The 21,844-nt window shown below is 35.7% G+C and overlaps 1 protein-coding gene across 5 annotated transcripts in view; it reads right to left on the reverse strand.

Annotated features, from left to right (window-relative positions):
- Positions 1-9,584: 9,584 nt before the first annotated feature.
- The window catches only part of VTA1 (vesicle trafficking 1), a 36,479-nt gene continuing 24,219 nt past the window's right edge, over positions 9,585-21,844 (reverse strand). For 4 of the 5 annotated variants that reach the window (XM_061471676.1, XM_061471677.1, XM_061471678.1 and 1 more), the window contains exons 6-8: positions 19,393-19,566; positions 17,221-17,301; positions 9,585-10,179 (exon numbers count right to left, since the gene is read on the reverse strand). In XM_061471676.1, the coding sequence (XP_061327660.1) occupies positions 10,034-10,179; positions 17,221-17,301; positions 19,393-19,566 (401 nt within the window). In that variant the 3' untranslated portion in view covers positions 9,585-10,033. Of the gene's footprint in view, positions 10,180-10,461; positions 10,542-17,220; positions 17,302-19,392; positions 19,567-21,844 lie in introns of all 5 variants that reach the window. The other variant, XM_061471679.1, reaches the window with a different exon arrangement.

Raw genomic sequence — 21,844 nt, forward strand, 5'->3', positions numbered from 1 at the left:
GCACACATTCATACTGCATAATCTCCTCTGCAGAGAATTTGACATACTTATTGAAGGTTCTGATTCTGTCCCCAGGAAAGTGCTAATTTCATCTTTTTAGTGAAAGATCTCTATGACTCTAGATTTCTCCTCCTAGAAAACTTGCTATCCAGACACTAAATTACATATTACAGAATCAGACATTACGAAGATGGAAACCAATGTTCACACACTAAATTTTATTCGCTCTATTTTCATGTAGAATCTGACCAGGTAATCTTCTTCTCTCCCTGACTATTTTGATGACACTGATCAAAATTTGTGTTGCCAGGGAAAGGAACTACTGAAGAAATCTATCTGCATTCAACAAAGCTGAATGCTTACAACAGATGCCAGCGTTTAGTGTGATCATGAAGCATTATGGCTTGTTTGTGAATGCAGTAACACAAGTTACGAAGCTCCATTTGGTGTCAAGTGTAGCATTAAATGAAATATCAGCTAAAAAAAGATATGCTATGCAATCTTTTAAAGCTACCCTTCCCAAGTTTGGAGTATGTTTAAATGTCTACGAGGCAAAATACAAATTAGTATCAATGCTTCCCAAACATTTACTTTGTCTCTAATTTTAAGTACAACAGCAGTTAGTTGAGAACTTTACTTAGTAAAATCTCTGGATAGAAGATGTCTGTACAAATCTCTCACACTCCAGACAATCAAATGAATCTAGAGTAATCCACTAACAAAAATTACTTGAAGGATGAGTGAATTTTGCTGGGGAAGTTTCCTCTTCCATATCTAGACTGACGTTTTGAGACTGCAAATAGATAAAACGTCTGGATTCAATTATATTTTTCCAGAGACTAATACTAATTGCCATTAAAAACTTTGATTTCTTTTACACTCACAAGAATGTATTAATCTTGTTATGGTGTCCCCATAGAATAAAAATAGATATTTACAGTACTGGATGAAGAAATTAGCATACATGTCCCCCAGACCTCCCAATGCAGTAAAGATGTAGACAGTTCATCTTCAACATTTTATTTTGGAGTCTGGGTTGTTTTTTCCTATCTTCCATCAACTTCCATGTGGAAATTTTTGTGTGAGATGTGCTTTCCAAATAAAGTCTTTTTACTGGGCATTGACCAGAGCATATCTGGAAAGAAGGATAAATACGAATTTCTATTATTTTGTATTTTGCATGCGCATTAACTTTGTAAGTTACATTGTAACTTCATCAACAGTATCTGCTATGGTCATTTTAGCGATGAAAAGGTATCTTAACAATTTGTATGAAAAAGGTTAGTTAAATAAAACTAACTCCCTCTAAGATGTATTTTGTCGGAGTTCCTAGGCATTTCAGTGTAATGTCAAGCATTTTGAACTTAATCACCTAGTAAGTGCCAGTCAGCAAGATCTTTGTTTTGGAGGGATGATGGATAAACCTAGTAAGATGTAGACTGATTCAATATCCGCCACTTGCTTGCCAAAACCTCAAGAAATTACCTTAAATCAAAGTCTTAATGGACAAAGAATTTCAGAAAAATGGGTGGTAATCTCACGTCCTCTCTAGAGTGTCCTACAAAGAGAAAGCCTCTTCAGTCTCTAAAAACATTGCCTGGAAAAAAGGTTCCCACCCTGTGTTTTCCATTTCCTTTTTCTAAAGGCTTGAATGTGAAAGAGCTTTTAAGTTGGGAGGCCTAAACAGATGTTTTCTCTTGGGAGCTCTCAAGTCCTTACATTTTGCATAGCTGCGGACTAAAAAATACAAGGAAGTTGACTGAAGATCAAGAAATTTCTAGATAGAAGACTAATAGAGCATTAGGCATTGACAGAAAATGTTTGTAGCCAGTAATCTTATTTTTCATCTAACACTGGAGCTGTGTGAACCAAGGCAAAAAAGAAGTGATGATGAACTGTGACAGAAGAACTAGAAGAACTGATAGAAGAACTGTGGAACTAGGGCTTAGATTTCAGTAATCTTGACAGGCATTTCCACCTTCAGAAACTGAAGAAACCGCAGGTGCTAGAATGCAGTAGCAGCGGGTTCAGCATACTTCAACATGCTTAGGTTCAGAGAGCTTAGTGATTTGAGCAGATACACATGGGTCTGTAAACCAGACATATTTGGGCAGAAACATCCACAGATTACTTCACAGAAAACTGAGTGAACAGTACCAACAAACATTACACAGTTACTATGAGAAGTGGCCGTATGAAGAAACCTTCACATTTTATGCTGTTTGTATCTCACTTGAGCTTCAACAGGGTCAACCACTAAGTACTCCAAGGAGTCTGTGGGAGAAATATGTCATCTAAAGCTGTGTGGTTAAAGGAAGAAAGCTCAGCAGGGCTCACAATGCTCTCTTCGAAGGATAGCTGAATGTTCTAATTTAGGTAGGTGGCGGAGAGTGAACAAAAGCCCTTTTTCAGGATCACCTTCAGTATACATGGCATAGCCTGTACTGTGGCACCTGATCATGTTCCTGCATGTGTTGCTGAGAATAAAAAATTCTTAGCTGTGTTTAGATGTATTTGCACCATAAAAGACACTGACAGAGCCTTCAAAGGTGTACTGTCCTTTTCTGCATGTCTAGTGCAATTACATTAGGTAAGATTTATCATTATTATTTTGTATAAAGTGCAAATAAAAACTTCAGCATTTCCCAACAGAAAACATAAATGGAAAAAAGACTTCCATCTAAAAATCTGTCAGTATAAGTATTATGAGATTAGACCCTCCACAATGGAGAACTAGCAGCATACCACACTTGGATCCATTAAACCACTGCCATTGTTCTAGCTGTATTTTACTGAACAACAAGGAAAGCTTTCTACCCAAACACAGCAAGCACTTACGTACATGAGCACTCTTATTCCCTCAATAGGACCATTCACATGGATGAAGTTACTCAGGCAATTAAGTGTAGGATAAAGGCCAGATGTGTGTAAAGTTTCTATTATCAGAGGGCTGCTGAGCCTAAGTGCATGCAGAGTACCTGCATGCCTGTTTTACAAATACAGATTTAATGTCTACACTGAATAAAGTATTTTTCCCAAGACTTCGCCGATACGCTTTACTACCTTCAGCACAAAAGAAATATTTGCTGTTTTTTACAACATCTTACAAGGGGTTCAGTATGGCTAGTTCCTGCAAAGCTGCAATCACACCATGAGATAACAGCTTCTACTTTGAGCAGTGCCATATCTTGGTAGTATGCTATACATCTAGAACTTTGATAAGCTTTTCATATTGCAAGTTTAAAATGTGTCTGTATTCAGAAACATGCAAACTATATTTAGATATTCCTCCACAGTCACAAGTAGACACACGCTAGGTACTGATTTCATACAGTGCATAAAAATCTTGGTTCTGCCCCGCACTCACTATTATTCACAGAATACTTACTATGCATCATAACAAACATTAGACCTAATAAAGACAAAATGCTGCGTCATTAGGAAAAATCTAGTCATCACAATGTCTCAGGTCCTGCCATACCTTTATTTACAAGTAACATTTCCAGGTATTTTGGGATATCGACCATTACTCAAAAGCTGGCAGAAGCCAGAAAAACCTTCCCAAAAGCTCACTGACAAACTGAAAATTTAACTCTAGAATCACTTCAATCTTGCAATCCAATCCATAAAATTTATCAAGAGGTCTTAAAACAACATTTTTTCCCTAATGCTTCAAGAAAGCCATCTGTAACTAGACCTTTTTTCAATAGGTAAGATTTTCATCACCTCAGTAGCCCTTCTTTGCATCTCTTACAAGTACGTATCTTTGATCAACAATGAGAATCAAACCCAGTACTGACAGTGTACTTACCCTCTGTACTGAAACAATCTCACCCAATGCATCCTAATTTCACATTAGCCCACTGAACTAGGTGAGGCTGATGAGAATTATTTCACCTTCCAGAATCCTAATTTTCATTAAAAAACATTCTCCTGATAGAACCCAAGTGAATGACTTTGTGCTTTTAAGTTTCACTCTAGTCCTTCAGTCAAAGTCACGGAATTTTTCCCAGTTCTCTGCAGTATTTGCAATACCTTCATCTGATGCACAAATCACATGTGACCTAGATGGTGACTGTCACCTAAATCTCTGATACATGAAACACGATTTATTTGTAGGCTGATCTCACTCCACTTCCATCCCAAAAATAATTTAGAACTTACTGCGATCTCCTTCTCCTCCAGCTTTAATCCATCATTAAATTCTCATGTTAATCTATTTCCACCAAAGTATTTTAGAGCCTTATGTCAAGCATTACTTTTTTCTAGGTAAATTAAATTCACTGCATTCACTTTCTAAAACTGAAGTCTCACAAACCACCCAGGGTGAGGGGCATAACAAAAGGGCTTAGAGAAAACATACTATATGGTATTATGTCTGTCTCTGAACTTCAAGTCTTTTGTTCAAAATCTTAAGTAAGCTTTTGCTTAATCTTGTTGTTAAACTAACAGGTTTGAAGTTGATGACAGCTTTCTTCCTCTCCTCCCCCCCCCCCCAATTGCTTTATTTGTTGCTCTGCTGTAAACCACTAACTCAACATTTTAAGATCTGCATTAGATACTACTGTGTACAAACTGCTTTTCATGATTTAAATCTACAGCGTCTCTGTATTGCAGATGTTCTCATCCCTGACCATTATCTGCTAAATTTTCCTATCATTTTTTTTTTTAATTCTTCTTATTATACATCTTCTCATCACATATTAATGCCTTCTCTACCTCTCTAAAAACTATTTATTTGGGACCAAAAATCAACCCTTGCCTTGATTACAAAAATCCTGACTATTTAAGGTGTGTTAAACCTAAGCTCATTTTAGAGATGGGTTAACTGAGGCAAGGAAAATATGAGTTTCACCAACTGCTTAGCTGGAGGTCTCCAAACTTCTAGATATGTTTGTTGGTTTCCAACTGGGCTCCGAGTTTATTCCCACAAATTCTTCTTTAAATATTGTAGTCATACTGCTGCCAAAGAGCCTCTGAACCTAGTAGGGAAGTACAATCACTACATTTTTCTCCATAGCACACACACCAGGTAAAACGCAGACCTGTTAATCTACCCAAATTACCCGAGAATGCCTAAGTATGTGTGCTATCACTCATACTTAGCATTGTATTCCACAACAACAACCTTCTCTCCAGCTATAGGAACAGCAGAGATTAAATACAGACAATGAAAAAGGGGAGGTAAATCAGAACAAGAAGCAAAGCACAAAATCAGGAGAAAGCATTTTAAGGACAAACATGAAATCTCTCTAGTTCTCTGCAAATATCATGCAATTACCTATGCAGTCTCCCAAGTCTTCGAAAACCGTAACATTTTTAATGAACAGAAAGGTTCCAAGGATGACAGGATCCAATCCTCTCCATTTTCAGATGCTATCTACTTGTTATTTTTTTTCTTTCCTTTAAAGCTAGACTCTCCCAACTTTCTTCTGCGCTGTAACTCACATTTCCCCCAGTTTGCAGTAAAGAAGTGTTTGAGGTTTTTTGTTGTCTTCCTGCAATCTTGTGCCTTAAGGTTAAGCTTCTTTCTCATCTCTTTCGAAGTTCTGGAGAAATCGGCCAACAACTCTAACCTGAGTTAACCAGTCACTGCCCTGCTCCCATTCCATGTGGGCATTCTACTTTTTCTGCAATCATTTCGTACCTCCTTACCATTCTGTGGAGAATGTGATTTCTCTCCTGGCACATGTTTCCACTCTTTGTTTGTTTTCAATGTTCTTATTTACCATGTTCCTATTCTGAGATCATTGAGGGCATTACATTCTGTAGGCATATATTACGTAGAGAAGAATCTCTAAGATCTGACTGTTCCAATACTCCCGTAAGCCAAAAAGAGCTCTGCTGGCAACATAATAGTCTTTTCTTGCTGACAGTGAAATATCTAAGGTAAATTCATGTTTTCTCTCGTTCTCTTGTTGCTACAGCTGTACACTAAAAGTTGGTGAAGCAGTAAGAAAAAAGAACTGCTTCTTTTCCCAACAAACTTCGTTAAAATTCCAGCACCAAAAAACAGGTACTCTGAGGTGACTGTGAGGAAGTTCCTGTCAGTATCAGGATGCACAAGTGGTTTACAAACTTGGAATCAACATTTTGGTTCTCCTAATCCAGATATCCAGGCTCAGGCTCTAATTCTATAAACCACACACAACACAGGACATTTTAAAAGAAAGCAGTAATTATAAGCAAGGGCACTTTCCAATCTCAATCATGACATTATCATGAAGACTTTACAGTAACAGAAACTATCTCTGATCTTTCGTACAACTAACTTCCTCTCAGTCTGTGTTCTTATTCTTTTTGTAACTAGCTCCTATTTTAATGTTGACAAGAAAAAGGAGAAAATCAAAGATCATTCATTTCAATACTGCACAAATAAAAGCTAACTTTTGGCACTATACTAGTACTTTAAAAATTTAGCATTAGGAACAACATTTGTCAACAGTAGCTATTTATCTGTATCTGACATTTTACCAATACTTGTAAACAAGGCACTACTTACGTTTTTTGGAAGGCATTGTTACAGCCCACCATTGAATTTACATGCATTATATTAAAAATGCACAGACATGTGTCTCCCCACACACCACCCCCTACTTCTACTTCCTTCAGATAGTTTCTCTGTTGTTCATTTCTCATGTAGCTGCAAATACTAAAATTACAATCACATTCTGTAATATGATCATATTTAAAGTCTATACTTCTGAAAATTCATTTACAAAGGACATCATTAAAAGTTCCATAAAATGACTGCAACAATTTGAAAAGGACACCTCTAGTATTAGTAAATCCAATTAGTGCACATTTGAAAAATATCTCCACCAGTTCATAAACTACGACCAGCTTCTGCAACACACTTTTCAAAGACTTTTGCAGGAATTCTAAAGTACAAAATGGAACTTTCCCTGCAGAGAGGTGAAAATACAAAGAACTGCCAAATATTAAGTAATACCAAAAGCCTTTTAAGTATCAAACATTGAACAGAATTTTAGCTTAACTAAAATTTTAGCTCACATAAGTAGCAAACCAGAATGTAGAATATCTGACAGAAAACACTTCTTTCTCCTTTCTTAAGCAAGACTGAGAAGAATGAAAACTCACAATCCAAAGGAGAAAAACCAACAAGGATGTAGGTGGCAATCATAGTGAAGAAGAGAGCTGTTGACTGTAGCACACAACAAAAACTGCACTCTCACTTATTTAATACTGTACTTGTGCGTGTTGGGAATTGGTTTAAGAGGAGCTATGGCTTGATACTTCATCACTCAGAGCGGCTGTAAAATGAATCAGTCAACACTTAAAAGCTCACACAATATTTAACAATGGGGCCATAAATTCCTGTGCCTACCACAAACTCTAATTTGGAATAATTACAGGCTATCTACATATATTTTCCTGACATTCTCAAATGTGTACACTTTTTTAACTGTTCCGCAACACTGGTTTGTACTTTGGGGCTACTTGCCACACCGAAAGCTGTTCCAGAGGCTATATTTATTGGAATGGAAGCATTTTGCTATAACTTACTTAAGACATCAGCTTTATCAGGATGATAAATACTCAGTCTGTTGCATCAAACGTTAGCAGCTTAGAAATATGGCTTCAAGCATGGTTTGATGGGCTGTTACAAAAATTCTTAATTAAAAAGTAAATGCTCAGAGCAAAATAATTTAATGCAAAATTAAACTCAGTATGCTAATTCAGGTACTGTGGTCTGAAGATCAGTATTAGAATATGTTTTATATGTTTAATATTCCAGAATTCATGAGAATTTTATATGCTAGATCTTCAAAACATTAATTTATGTGTAGAAAAAATGTCCTGATAGCTTTTCTGACAAATTCTAACCTTCTGTGCTAGCATTTTCACTTATTATTACACTTATTTTAGTTTTTTCCAGGCAAGACGAGGTTATACATTTGTAAATGATGACTCAAAAAACTGCTTTACGCTTTTTCATTCTTACTGCTTTTTCGCTGATGATACCCTCGTTTCCCAGAGGAATCTAGAGGTTCAACACAGTGATGGCAACAGACTATCTTTTAGACACTTTAAGAAATATGTAAACATTTGTTTGCAACTTAGTTACGTACTTCCATTTCATATCATTTGACCACCAGTAAAATATTAATTTTAATTGAAAAGCCTCAAATAATACAGTATTATACCATAGCTTGCTTATTTTTCCATGTAATACAAAAGCTTCAAGGTTCTTTTAATTAATAGAATTCTTTTATAAATAGAAACAGAAAAACTGACTTTCCTCTTCAAGTGGTGGGGACTGAAGCTGCTATTAGCAAATACTGGTATGATCCCCAAATGAAAGCAACTTCTGACTTTTTCTTAAAGCAATGATATATATATATAATTCTACATGGATCAATGTTCTGTATGCTTATTTCAACTGAAAAGCAGCTCTTCCAATCACAGTGTAACACCACTATACATGGAATAATTTACAGTAATTCAGCTTGATACTGAACTGACTGATCTATCTTGCATGAAGCACCATACAAAACACAGGCTTATTGCCCACGTCTGTACAGTATTATTGTCAAAAAAGTTTCAGACTGCTCTAAATTTCCCCAAACAATTAAAATCCAACCCAAATCCCTGTCCAGATTAGCATGCTGTCCCATGTCAGAAACCAACACAAACAATACCAGACATTTTCTATTAAAGCTCAGTCAACGAAAAAGCTTAAGCATACATTTACAAATTTCATACTACTTTTTTCAAACCTGCTGTCAAAACATCTACACTCTTATGAGTATGTATGCTTATGTTTGATTTTTTCCTCATCTTTTTAATTTGACTATCAGACTTTAGTCACTGCAAAATAGTGCAGTTACAAATACATGGATTTGATCCAGCAGCTTTGAAAGAAAGATCAGATAATATGTCATTATTACATAAATCAGACATGCACTATGGTGTACCCAATTATTATGTCACACCATTTAAAAGACTACTTATTCTTTCTTTTAAACAGCATAGATAGATTTTTAACAATCAAGAGCTCTATAATTGCAAGTGCAGACCTCAGAAAGACTCCAAATTTGGTTTCCAAGATGTTTTAATTAAATCCCAAGTCCAAAAGGTCTCCAGAACAAAGCAGACAGGAAGAATATTAGCCAGAAATAAGAAGCTCTATGACACTAATACCAGAGATGAACTTACACTGCTTTAATGGCTGAAGAACATGCCTTTATTTTAGCTTCTTAAAAGATGAAACAGCTACAAAGTAAATCTCCCTAAAAGTTCAGGTGGTTTAGAATCTCTGCCTCCAGTTTCAAGATCATCTCTGATAAATATTAGTACTTTTTCTTAATTACCCATACATGTATAAAATTTTAAGTGTTCACACAAAAGGAGCAAGAACCAATAACAAGAATACATTTAGCATTCCCAACAGTTGTGGGGATTCGGTTTGGAACACCATGATAATAACTCTCTCTGAAGTATCAAAAGATGTTTTTACCATCATGTTTTAAAATTAAATACAAATGTTCTCAAGTCTCCCTCAGCTTTGACTTACGTCTTAGATAATACCCAAATAACATATGTATAGCAAAAAGTCCTTCCCACATGCTCTCATTTCCAGAGGAAAACACTAATCTAACCTACCATTTTAAAGCTATTATTAAATAACTGTTTGAAATAATAAAATCAGAGCACGAATTTTAATAGAACATTCTCATCCTCAAGTTTTTTTACATTTTCAGCTTTTTCCCATTCCAATAATCTAGATATTGCAAGATTAATTCTAACTCTTGAGCAGTGTTCACAGTACTTTCTTTAGCATTTTGCTTATTATCAAGCCACTGCATTCGTATATTTCTAGCTCCACAGTTTGTAAAATGAAAAGAGAGTTACCTACTGCACCATTAATTGCTAACCTGACACTGAAACAGTAATTTCACTGTCATGGTGATGGGACTGATAACTTCTGTATAACTCCACTCCCCTAACAGGTACAGTAATAAGCTGTTAGTTCTTTAGGCAAAAGCCATAAATCTGTTGGATAAAGGCTTCATTCTTTGCCAGTAATCAGTAACTTCAGGGCCTTCTGTAGATTCTGTACAGCAGTGCTCACATCTTCATATTGCAAAGCACTGCCAGCGTATTTGCAATATTTTTGAGCTCTGGCAAAGTCCTCTGGAGTCAAATGGACTTCCCCTGCAAAAACATAAGTATTACAAAGTTACTATAAAGGAAATCTGATTGAGGCTTCCTTTCTGTAATTTCTGTGGTTTACTTATATGTGCGGTAATATTATGAAAAGCAGTAATATTTGTGGTAATATTACAAAGACCAAGCTACGATGTTTCTTCTGTTCACTTTTCTTTCCATTCATGTAATGCTTAACTTCTTTGCTGCTGGCATTCTGAAAAATGTAAGAGGATCTTTCTACACACTGGTATTTATATAACTCAGTGTCTTTCAAAAGTAAGTCAATACCTTTGAGAAAGATCTGCTCTTCATCTAAGACAGCAAAGGAGAGCTTTATAACAACAAGTTAGCTGTAATCAATCTTGTACCTGCAAGAAACAAGGACAGTGGGTTTTGTGCTTACAGTATAATTACTTTGCTCTCTTCTTCAGGAATAATACAGTTAGAAACTGTTCCTTCTGAAATGGAGTAACTATTCGAACTGCCGAAACATTTCTCACTGTTTCTGGTTTTGTACATTTTATATTTCTGTTTATCAAGTAATATTTATGTTTTCAATTTCATTACGTAAGATGAACGAAAACAAAATTGATCTCATTAAATGTGCACATTTTTGTAATACCAGAGAACACTAGCAAAAAAACTCTCATAGTACAAAACAATTAACTGTTATTTATTACTCAGAATATTTTCTTGACCTACGTTAAAACATTGAGAATTCTGTGCTGCTCAGACACATGCACTCAGGCTTCTAGAAAACACAGTGGGGACTTATGCCTTAACTGGCAGAAGACTTAATATGCGAACAGCATCACTGATGTGTGCATAAAGTAAAGCACAGTTATGTTACTGTCCCTCCTTCCACCCACAAATTCACTGAGAGTTTCAAGGCTAATCCCATGGCACTCCAATAACCTACGGATAGATTATAAAACCTTTACTTATGTTCTTTGGGAACAACTTATCTTATAAAAGACTGGGTTTTATGGACATAGATAAATAATTAATGCAATACTAGAGAAATATGTACTTATTTAACACTTTTCCCACATAGCATTTATAAGCAATGAACAGATTTCACAGATTAAGAGAAAATGCATTTAAAAAGCACCACAGATTTTATATGAAAATTGGCTGAACAAACATTTAGCTAAGTACAGCTTCCTAATTTTAAGCAAGGTCATGAATATCCATGGTTTTTATGTCACAATTTCAGTTAGCTGGATCCCTTTCTTCCAAAATAAAACTGTTGTCGGCAATACTGTGAGAATGTTTACTAAAAAAACTCAGTTCTTATCAGAAAAGTCTATTATATTTGCTTTTCCTTTTTCCAATCTTATTATTTAAGAAAAGCTTTTGAACAAACAAAACAGAAAACCTACACTAGTTTGCTGGTTTTCAAAACAACCCTACCTTGGTAAATAGCAGAAGGGTTAGTGCTCTTAAGATTAACAGTATCAATTTTTAAAAGATACTCTACAATTCTACTTAATCCCCTTCAATAAATAAACATGAGCACAAAATTACTGTTGAGTATTGAGGCACATGACAACTTTGTGGTCTCATTAGCATTGCAATGTATATTAATTTACTGCTGAATAAGTGAAGCCACATTAAATCTCTTAAAATACATATACATATGAGCAAATAGATGTGAAGGAGTGCATAAACACAAGCACACACTTAGGTTATTTTTGACATAAATAAAGTCACAGACTAAAAGCAGCTGGGGTCAATCTGCAACCACGTTACTGAACATCTTTAAGAAATTAAAACAACCAAGTTCCCCTCAAAGTGGCTTTATGCTACAATGCCAAAAGAAACTACAAAATCATTCTTTAAAAACTGGCCAAGGCATCAGCTCAGTATTCAACTAATTTATTGGAAGGAAGCCTAAATTCACCAGTCTAATCTTATTTTTGCAGTGTGAGCTCTATTAATGTTTTCCTGGCATAAAGCCTTATTTATTAGGAAATCCACTTCAGATGCTATTATGACATAACTCGAGGGGAAAAAAGTTTACAAGTTAACAATTTTAAATTTATAAACCAAAATTTACACAATAAGGGTGTTGATCTTTTGATGTGCTCTGCAGTGGCCTCAGCTCCTACTGAAGTCAGCGCCTCACAATGGACAAGCAGAATAGAAATAGCTCTGTGTTCTTTTCAAAATAATGTGAAAATTAATTATATTGCCTATACTTACATCAAAGTTATAACCACATTAAATTAGCAACTGGCTTCAATTTACATATTCTATATTCTAAGGGTTAAGCAGCTTTGGAGAAAAGCAAAGCAGCTTTGCAGAAAACGACCCGGGGGGGGGGAAGTCCTGGTAGACGCTGATTTGTCCATGAGCCAATCATCTGCCCTTGCAGCAAAGAGGCGTAAAGGGCATTAAGAAAAGTGTTGCCAGTAGGTGGAGGGAGGTGATCAGCGCTGGTGACACCAAACCTGGAAAACTGTGTCCAATTCTAGGTTCCTCAGTACAAGAGAGACTGACATCCTGGATAGAGTCCCATGAAGGCCACAAAGATGATTAAGGGACTGGAGCACCTCTCATGAGAGGCTGAGAGAGCTGGGACTGTTCAGCCTGAAGAAAAGGCTTAGGGAGATCTCTCCAATGTAAAGAAATACCTGAAGGGAGGGTGCATAAAGGACAGAGCCATGCTCTTTTCAGTGGTGCCCAGTGACAAGACCAGAGGTGGTAGGAACAAACTGAAACACAGCAGGGTCCTGTCTGAACACCAGGAATGAACTTTTTTACCGTAACCGAGCTTTGGCACAGTGGGGTTGTGGAGTCTCCACACTTGGAGAGATTCAGAAGACAGCTTTTGTTATTAACAGTGACATACCTCCTTCCATGCTGAAAATTAAACCATGGGGAGAGCACAGGCGCAGGGGGAGACACAAAGGACATGGCCCTGAGCAACCCATTTTACAGGACCCCTGGTTGAGCAGAAGGGTTGGACCAGGTGACCTCTAGAGCTCCTTTCCAAACTCAACCATCCTGTGATTCTGAACTCTAAAAAAGCCCAACACAGGTGGAAAAAGTACACTGTATTTACCCTGAAACAAATCTGCTTTTGTGTTAATCAGAAATTACTAGCACTGTAGTTATATTTATTACTGAAATGTGACAGACATATATAATCTATAAACAACAAGCATCATTCTTTAAGAGGAAAAGAAAGTGAAAAAAAGGCAATTTCACTAGAGATGGTGAAAATCATGCAGGGGGAAAAAAAGTAGGTTTGGAATGCAAATAGTGTGTATTTTACATGAAGTATCTGCTTCACCCTCATATCCTTTTCTATCTACAAGATGTTTTTCCTTTTTATGAAGTTGCCCAAATACAAAGGAGTAGATTTAGCAAAATTTTAATAATGCAACCAGGTGCATAAAGACAGTGATGGCAAAGGTAACGGAAATTACTTTTGAAACAAGATGCTCTTTGTTCCCATTACAGCACTTAAGATATTTGAAATAGAAATCCTCAAAGACTTTTTTCTTAAGATCATGAAAACACATAAAATGTCAAATTATTATTTCTCCATGTGTAGAAAAATCAAGCATTATTATATATATACCTAGAATGGACAAACGGTTTGTTTCTCTATGCTATGCCATCTGTGGAAGGAAGCATACAGTAATGTAAGATGATTTTATAAAAACTATGTGCAGCACAACCATGAATGCATTTAGTGTTAGTAAAATCCAGAGGTAATAATTTTTTAAAGCAAACTACACCACAGAAGTGCACACACACATTGTACAAAGTCACTGTGTAGCTCTACCTTCTGTTGACAGAGATGTTAACCAGTGCATAAGCTTTGACACTTTCAAAAGTCAATGCTAAAGTTCAAAACCTGTTCCACAGGACAGGACAATTATTGAAGGACTCATGCTGACTAAAATCAAAGGAATACTGTTACTTTAGCTTAATTTTCTTTGGATAAAATATTCCACTCTTCTCCACCAAGAGCTTCTCTCCCATAATATCATTAATCAAATTGCTTTTCCTATGTTATGGGATGGAAATAAAATATGTAATTTATTTTAAAAATATATATTTGATAGTACTACCAGAAACAGCCTTGCAGGAATATGCAGAATATCCTTTTTGGCTATGCCTACGCTAGTACATTCAACAGTGCCAGGGAACGTGTCTCAGCACTCAAAGTTGACTGCCTACACCTTCAAACTGCTGGAACAGCTACCAGTATGGTTTTGGCCCGTGCAAACTAGCACTTTCCCAAACAATTCCTGGGCATGACTTGTGGTCAGAGCAGGCTAGAGACCATTCAATACTGGCAGCCTTAACAAACTACCTTGTTTAGAAGGTTTAAAAGTTTAATAGTATGCATGTGAGTGGCTTTGTGCCAGCTGTTCTCAAGTGTTTTTACAGTCATGTGTAATTTATTAGTATAGACACATACTGTCCAAACTGTGGAGCAATTCTACTTTGCACTGTGCTAGCTTTAGCTATTGTAGCTATCGGAGAGAAAAAACATCCCTTCTTCCTACCCAAAGGAAACTTCAGTTCCATGGGAATGGTGCATACCAAAGTTTACCCTCAATATGCAGCAGCCAGGATCTAGCCTGAACATATCTATTGCAACTCAGGAACTGGGAAGGGCTTCTCATCCCACAGTTTAATACATCTGCTGTGAGATACAGGCCTTTCCAAATCTACTTACAGGTCAGGGAACAGTTACTATCAACAGAATACTGTTGGCATTTAAAGGACTCCTCGGCAGCACAAGAAGTATGACAACTGCTGTTACTCTTACATGTACAGCTGAAAGGTGGATGCTTTGGGTGATGACAGGACAGTGACAGGCAAGGACAAACACTTTCCATTGATCTCAAGCTTCTTAATTCTATGCATCCAAAGAAAACTGTTAGTGTATCTCTGCTGGCATATCCCTTATGTCTTCTCAAACTCCTCCATAACTGACAGTATATTTTCTAAGCTTTCAAAACTGAGGATCTGTATGAGTTGTATCACCTCTTCAGGTGCACTTTTGCAAAACTTCCTTGTAAGAATCACAGAATTGCAGAATGGTTTGGGTCAGAAGGGACCTTAAAGATCATCTAGCTCCAAACCTCCTGCCATAGACAGGGACACCTTTCACTAGACCAGGCTGCTCAAAGCCCCATCCAGTCTGGCCTTGAGCACTGCCACAGATGGGGCACTTTAAGCTGTTACAAGATCCAAACTTGTAGTGATGCAACAGATGTGCAGAAGAAGGCAGTCATGCAAATTCTCAGATCAAATTTAGAGGTTCATCACTGTGCTTAGCAATGGTCTTAACCTCTTATTTTCATGACGGTAGTTACTACAAATTCACAAACACAGGGTATCTTAATTCACTCAATTCCTTTTTATTTATATTTATGTACTTATTAAAGCAGGTAAGTGGACAGAAGGAGCAATACACTGATACTATCCAGCTACTGAATGATGAACTTCTAACACTTAAAGAAGAATTAAAGTTTAAATCAAAATTATAATTTTTGACAACTAGAATTAGACACTGAAAACAAGGAACACTGACAACTACAATTTTCAGAGTAGTTACCCAAAACCCTATTAAAATTACTGTCTATCAGATCATGACAAGATGGTTAAGTATGAAAGCTTTGTTGACAAACAACATAAAACTTGCTTTCCAACTAGCAGTTACTATGTTAAAGCTTAAGTAAAGCCTTCAGCTGTTTTCATTGAGGAGCTACCAAAACCCTCACAACTTCCCTCAAAACTAAAAAAACTATCACCAAATTTAAATGGTTCAGCTACAGGTCTGAGGTACTGTTTTCAATACAATGAGCTAATTGTCACATGAGACATTACAGTAATATGCCAGACAAACAGTAGGATGTGCTTTAGTTCTTCAAGAGAATACTAATGATTAATGTGTCTCTATTAAAGGTAATTTTATGGCTTTTATTTTTAAGACATGTTCTACAAAAACGGCTTCTTAATATATTAAAACAGACACATCCTTAAGCATTCTTATGATGGCACTCTGAAAACAAGCTAAATACTGAATTCCTGTTATAATATTCCAGTGTATCAAAAAGCTTGTATTTTTCACAGACTCTTCATCAACATAACAAACTGAATGACATAACAAACAACTATGACATACAAGAACATAAGGATCTAAACTCAGTAGTCATAACAGTCAATATTTGACTGTATTTAGTTCTGGAACTTAAAACCTCTACACATATATTATCAGCTTTCCTCAGTGAGGAAAAACTATAGGGTAGAATGTGAACAGATTAGTATCCAGGATGATTTCAACTTTATTTTCAGTCACCAGTCTTTTACAGGCCATGGTTTCTCTAAGGTTAGCATTTATGTGTGTACTTCAAAGCATGATATATATAAGCAGACATAATATACACGTAATATAGCTTATTAGTGATTTTAACATCAAAGACAGTTGTCATTTTAGAAGATCAAAGGCTTGATTAAATGGTATGTCAAAATGGCATCATTAGTAGCACCTTCTTAATTATTTAATTTAATACAGGTATTACTTATAATCAACACGTGCACGTATTGATTATATTGATTAATTATGCTGCAATAAAAAACCTCACTGCAATGGTGTGATTATTTAATGCACTGAAAAAATAACTTACTGACCCTGAAGAAGAAATTTTAAGTAAAGGGAACATGTATTAATTACCAAAAATATAATTTAGCAATGCCATCAGGAATATAGGCTTTGTTAAGTATATGAGAACCTCCCCTAACAAGCAACAATATAAATAAAGCCTAATACAGTGCTAGCTCATTGGTCTGATAAAGTCAGACAGGCAACACTAATCATACACTGCAGCAAAGCTTTCATAAACTATTAAACTCTGAGTAACATGGTATTTAGATGAGGTTGATTCTCTTTAAAATTGCTGAACTAGTAGCGCTCAGGTAACGATGACATTATTTCTCAAACTTTTTCCTTTAGCACATGGGAGACACACAGGACACAGCACACTGCTTGTACAGACAATACAAGTGTCACCACCTTACCTGCAGACTGAGCACTGTAAAGGGAAGGATCGCCTAGTGGAATATTCTGAGGAGAAGGCTGAATGGTGTTACTTGTCACTCCTGCAAATCAATATAAAAAATTGGTCTTGGTTTATTTTTATTTATAGACTTTAAAAGTAAGCAGGCATAATATGAAAACAGAAAACGTAAAGCTAATTACTCAATGGTTTTTAAATTAAGCAACTGATAGCTTCCCAATCCTGAAAATTCATAGAATCACACAATGGTTTGGGTTAGAAGGGACCTTAAAGATCATCTAGTTCCAACTCCCTGCCATGGGCACGGATACCTTCCACTCTTAAAGCTGCTTAGAGCTCCATCCAACCTGGCCTTGAACTCTTCCAGGGATGGGGCAGCCACAACTTCTCTGGGCAAACTGTGACAGTGCCTCACCAACCTCCCAAGAAAGATTTTTCTACCCTAATTCTACCCTTTTCAGCTTAAAATCATTTCTCCTTTCCTGTCACTACATACTCTTCTAAAACATAATTTTAAAACCTCATTTCAGACTGTTTTATAAATTAATACAGAAGTATTTATAAGCTGTCACTGATTCTATCAGTACAGTTTCTCACAGAATTTTAATTAAAAAAACAGGAAAAGCCTAGTCCAAAAGATACTTGTTATCCTAGAGTAGTAAGGAAGACCTGCTAGATAAGAGTAGGAGTAAGCTTTTATATTTGAACTTTAAATTCTGCCTTTTAATATCAGATCCTCCATTATTTTAAAGTATCATGCCTGCCATCTCACACTTAAAACTGTCTCCTTCCTAATTCCTTCAAAAACAATTGGTAAGAGTCAAAAAGCCAGCCATACGTAAAAGAGAAATGGTGATGCTAGAATAAGAAACAGCACTTTATGTTGGGAAGCATTCCTGTATTTGCATCCACATTTCAGATACTCTCATTTGCGCTGATCCAAACGTACATTTTTGCAGTATGTTCAGAACAAACAAGACTAATATAATTTCTTTCTACAATATATGCTTTGTAGGAAGATGGTTTAGCCACACTATCTGTTATTTCATGGAATGACTGATAGAGTTAAAACTATGCAATGTAAAGAATTCATATATTCCAACACGGTATCTATTCCATAATTTTCAGATGTGGTAAAAACGAAGAGCTAAACATTTACCTAGGCTGACTGTAAAAAACAACACTCTCCCAATCCCAGACCCAAACAACCCCAGCTATCTGAAGGATTTCCCTTTGATAAAGCTGAAAAGAGTGAGCATGCTGAACTTTTTGAAGGGGGAAGCATTTTTAAAATGAGAAAGTAAAAGAAAAGAAAGGGCTGTGTTACAAAAACATCTCATATTTTCTATAATATAAAAATGTATCTGAAAAATTAAATGATCATCAAGACTGAAATCAAGAGCTTTTAATGTTTTTAGTCTTATGAAACATCATTATAAAAAAGGTAACATGAGGTGAAAAAATTATATTCACAAACAATTTAATACAACTTTTTCCTGTTTTTTTGTTTTTGTTTTTTTTTTAAACAGCAACTTGTGAGGAACCTTGGATTTTTAAGGACTTTGTTTTGGTCCAAAAAATGACACAGAATAGGAAGGACATAGGAGCCAGTATGTTTAACAACAGGGATAAAATTTCCATTAATTATATTTTTTGAAGTCAATCACACTGAAACAGTTGCATGGGAAAAAGAGCATTAACCAAATAGAAAAAAGCATGAATGGTGCATCAGGCATGTACCATTAGAGCATTGCTGTAACAGTTTCAACATTATGTTGGATACATTCCCACAAAGAACAGCAGTTTATCTGCACAGGGAAAGCTAAATATGAAACATGAAATTTCATCTATCAAGTGAAAGACTCAAATACTGCTTTACAGTATAGATGTTGCAATGCATTATTCTATAGAAGAAAAAACCATTCTGTCTGCAAGAACACTCATTCGTTCAGTTCATACACCTCTTCTGGCAAAGTGCTCCAAAATACGAATTAAATATTTTAAAAAACAGAAAAACATAAAAAATATTCCCAATGGCATTTTCACAATGTTAATTTATAAAGTTACCTCTGCTATAGAACAACTGTATTATTTTACTTAATATGTAATGAAAAGAGGGCTAGAATTTGCCTCTCAATAACGGCATGGATTTTTGGGTGTGATTTAGACATACCTGTGTTATGAGGTACTTCAGCTGGAGTGTTGGCTGGTGCATGGGCACCTGGTGGTATATGTACGCCAGTGTAATTACTAGTTGCTTTGTTGTTGCCTTCATATGTAGATGACGATGTTGGTTGAGTTGTTCCACTATGGAGAGAAGATGACTCTGCTTCTTCCTTTTCAACATCTGCCAAGATGACACAAAACAGGAATTACTATATACAAACACTTGTAAATTTAGGCTTCTTTTTAAAGCCTCCTTTCAAATTTTTTTTAGTAGAAAAATTGCTACCGCAATGTTATATAAAACATTTATCAACCCAAACCACCTACAGTTGATTTGAGAAAGTAAAAAAGCAACATACCATAGGATAGAGATCTAGGAACTCACATACTTTCAAAGCTCTCTTCTGTTTAAATTGAAGGATCATCTCATTACTGGTCTGAGTAAGCAATCTGTCTCTTTAGGACAATCCCTTATACTTCCATGTACTGCATCCACAGTAGTTGAACAAGATACTACAAATATGCAGTAACCTATACTTTAATATATACATGAACCAGAATATGGAAAACTGTATTTGCCTTACAAACTCTTTGTAAAAAGAAAGACAGTGCCAATCCTTCTAGTCCATATCAATTAAACAAACCACAAAGAAATAACAAAAAAAGGAACTTTGGGAAAGTAATACTGAACAAGAAAACTAAATGCAGCTTAGCCAAGTCATAACTGTAGCTGAACAGTTAGAGTACATAATGCACTATAAAAATAATGAGGTTCACAATATCCCATAGAGTGTGCAAAGAACATAGGTGTTATTTTTCTATCTAGTTACATTCTTAAGGTTCTGCTCTAGATAATTCAATGCAGTTTTGAAGACTAATTGTCCAATTTTAGTATGCTAACAATCACGTTAATTTAGAATACGGCTGATTTCTGCTCCTTAATTTGAATTTATCTCTGTTTTTAAAAGTTACTTTTCTTTGACTATGTAAGTACCCATCTATGCCAATAATATCAGGTGAAACAAACAGTTTCAGGAATGGCGTTGTTAACATCCAGTTCTTGAAAGGGAGCAAAATGAATATAGGAGCACAAAACTTGTATTCTGTCTAGATCTGACAAAAGATGTTGTTTATGAAATCCACACTGATCTTCAACTATACAAGATGATGTGCTATGCAAACACCTCTACTACTTAATAACAAAACAGCTTACTATCAACAATATTACTAATACAAATGTATTGATTTTTTTTTAAATTGATATTTATTTTTTTCTTTGTAAGGTCCTATTCCTCCCAGAAGTAGTTAAGGTACTAGCTTTACAAAATACTACTAATTCGTAGTATTATTTACTACAATTAAAGGCTATAATGCAGAGTAAAATCAACAGTATTGTCATTAGGACATATTTACTGGACTTTAGAAAATGCACAGTTAAAGATTATATTTTTATTTTATATTGCAAAGCTGTATTAATTTACTTTAATTCAGAATATCTACATACTAATACACAAATCCCTCAAATCCACAGTTTAATACCAAGAATCTTTATTTAAAAGTATTAAAAAGCAAAGAAACCTAGAAGTGAAATTCCGCCAGGCATGTCAAGCACTGCTAGCAAAATTTAATATAAAAACACAAAACATAGTTGGTTTTGTATGTTACTGTTGTGAATACTACTCTGACTTGCTGCAACCAATAATTCAGGCTGTAGTTTTATATGAAGCTACCTCTGACATATGCAAACAAACATATGGCAGATTTCTGGAAGGCAAAGGATAGTTTAAAGTGCCAGGTTTTTTCCTTTGCTGTATTTTTTGCTAGTGAGTCATACTGCAATATCATGTGGCTAACATGCATGGAAGTAAAACCGAATGTGTTAAAACTGGCAAGAAAAGAGTGAGATTCAAAAGCAAACACAGGATACATGTCCTTCTAAATAACAGCATAATGATAGTAATAAGCACTGGTTAAAGGCTGTATTTTTAAGTGGGTTTGGTGCTAGCAAAAAAAAAAAATTTTCAGAAAATCGAATTTAGTTTAACAAAAATCCAGACCACATTTGTGCTGTCTGAAAGCTGCCCAAGCTTACTTGTAACACTGTTATCAATTACTTATATCTTGGTCAAACCGTAGCCAAAAAAATTGGATTTTCCATGTTGGGCATCTGCTTGAAGCTACTATGTGGAAAAAGCTGTTGTAACAATTATTAAACTGTTTTTGAGAATGAAGGAGTGGGAGAAACCATGCTTTCATTGTACTAATGACCTCAACTAAGAGAAATTACCTATAAATTCATGCCCAGACTGAAACCATTAATGCATTTACTTATTTATATTGCCTCCTGCAGCTTCCTGTTGCCCTTATCTGGCTCTTCAGTCCCATTCTGATTTCCCTCTCTCTGCACCAGGACTTCATATCCTGTATCTGAAAACTCTTCCCCCATACTTCTGTCTTTC

Source organism: Pezoporus flaviventris, unplaced genomic scaffold, assembly GCF_033815535.1.
Source record: "Pezoporus flaviventris isolate CSIRO_AGI_PZ_B2104156 unplaced genomic scaffold, CSIRO_AGI_Pfla_v1 ptg000066l, whole genome shotgun sequence".
NCBI classification, from domain to species: Eukaryota; Metazoa; Chordata; class Aves; order Psittaciformes; family Psittacidae; genus Pezoporus; species Pezoporus flaviventris.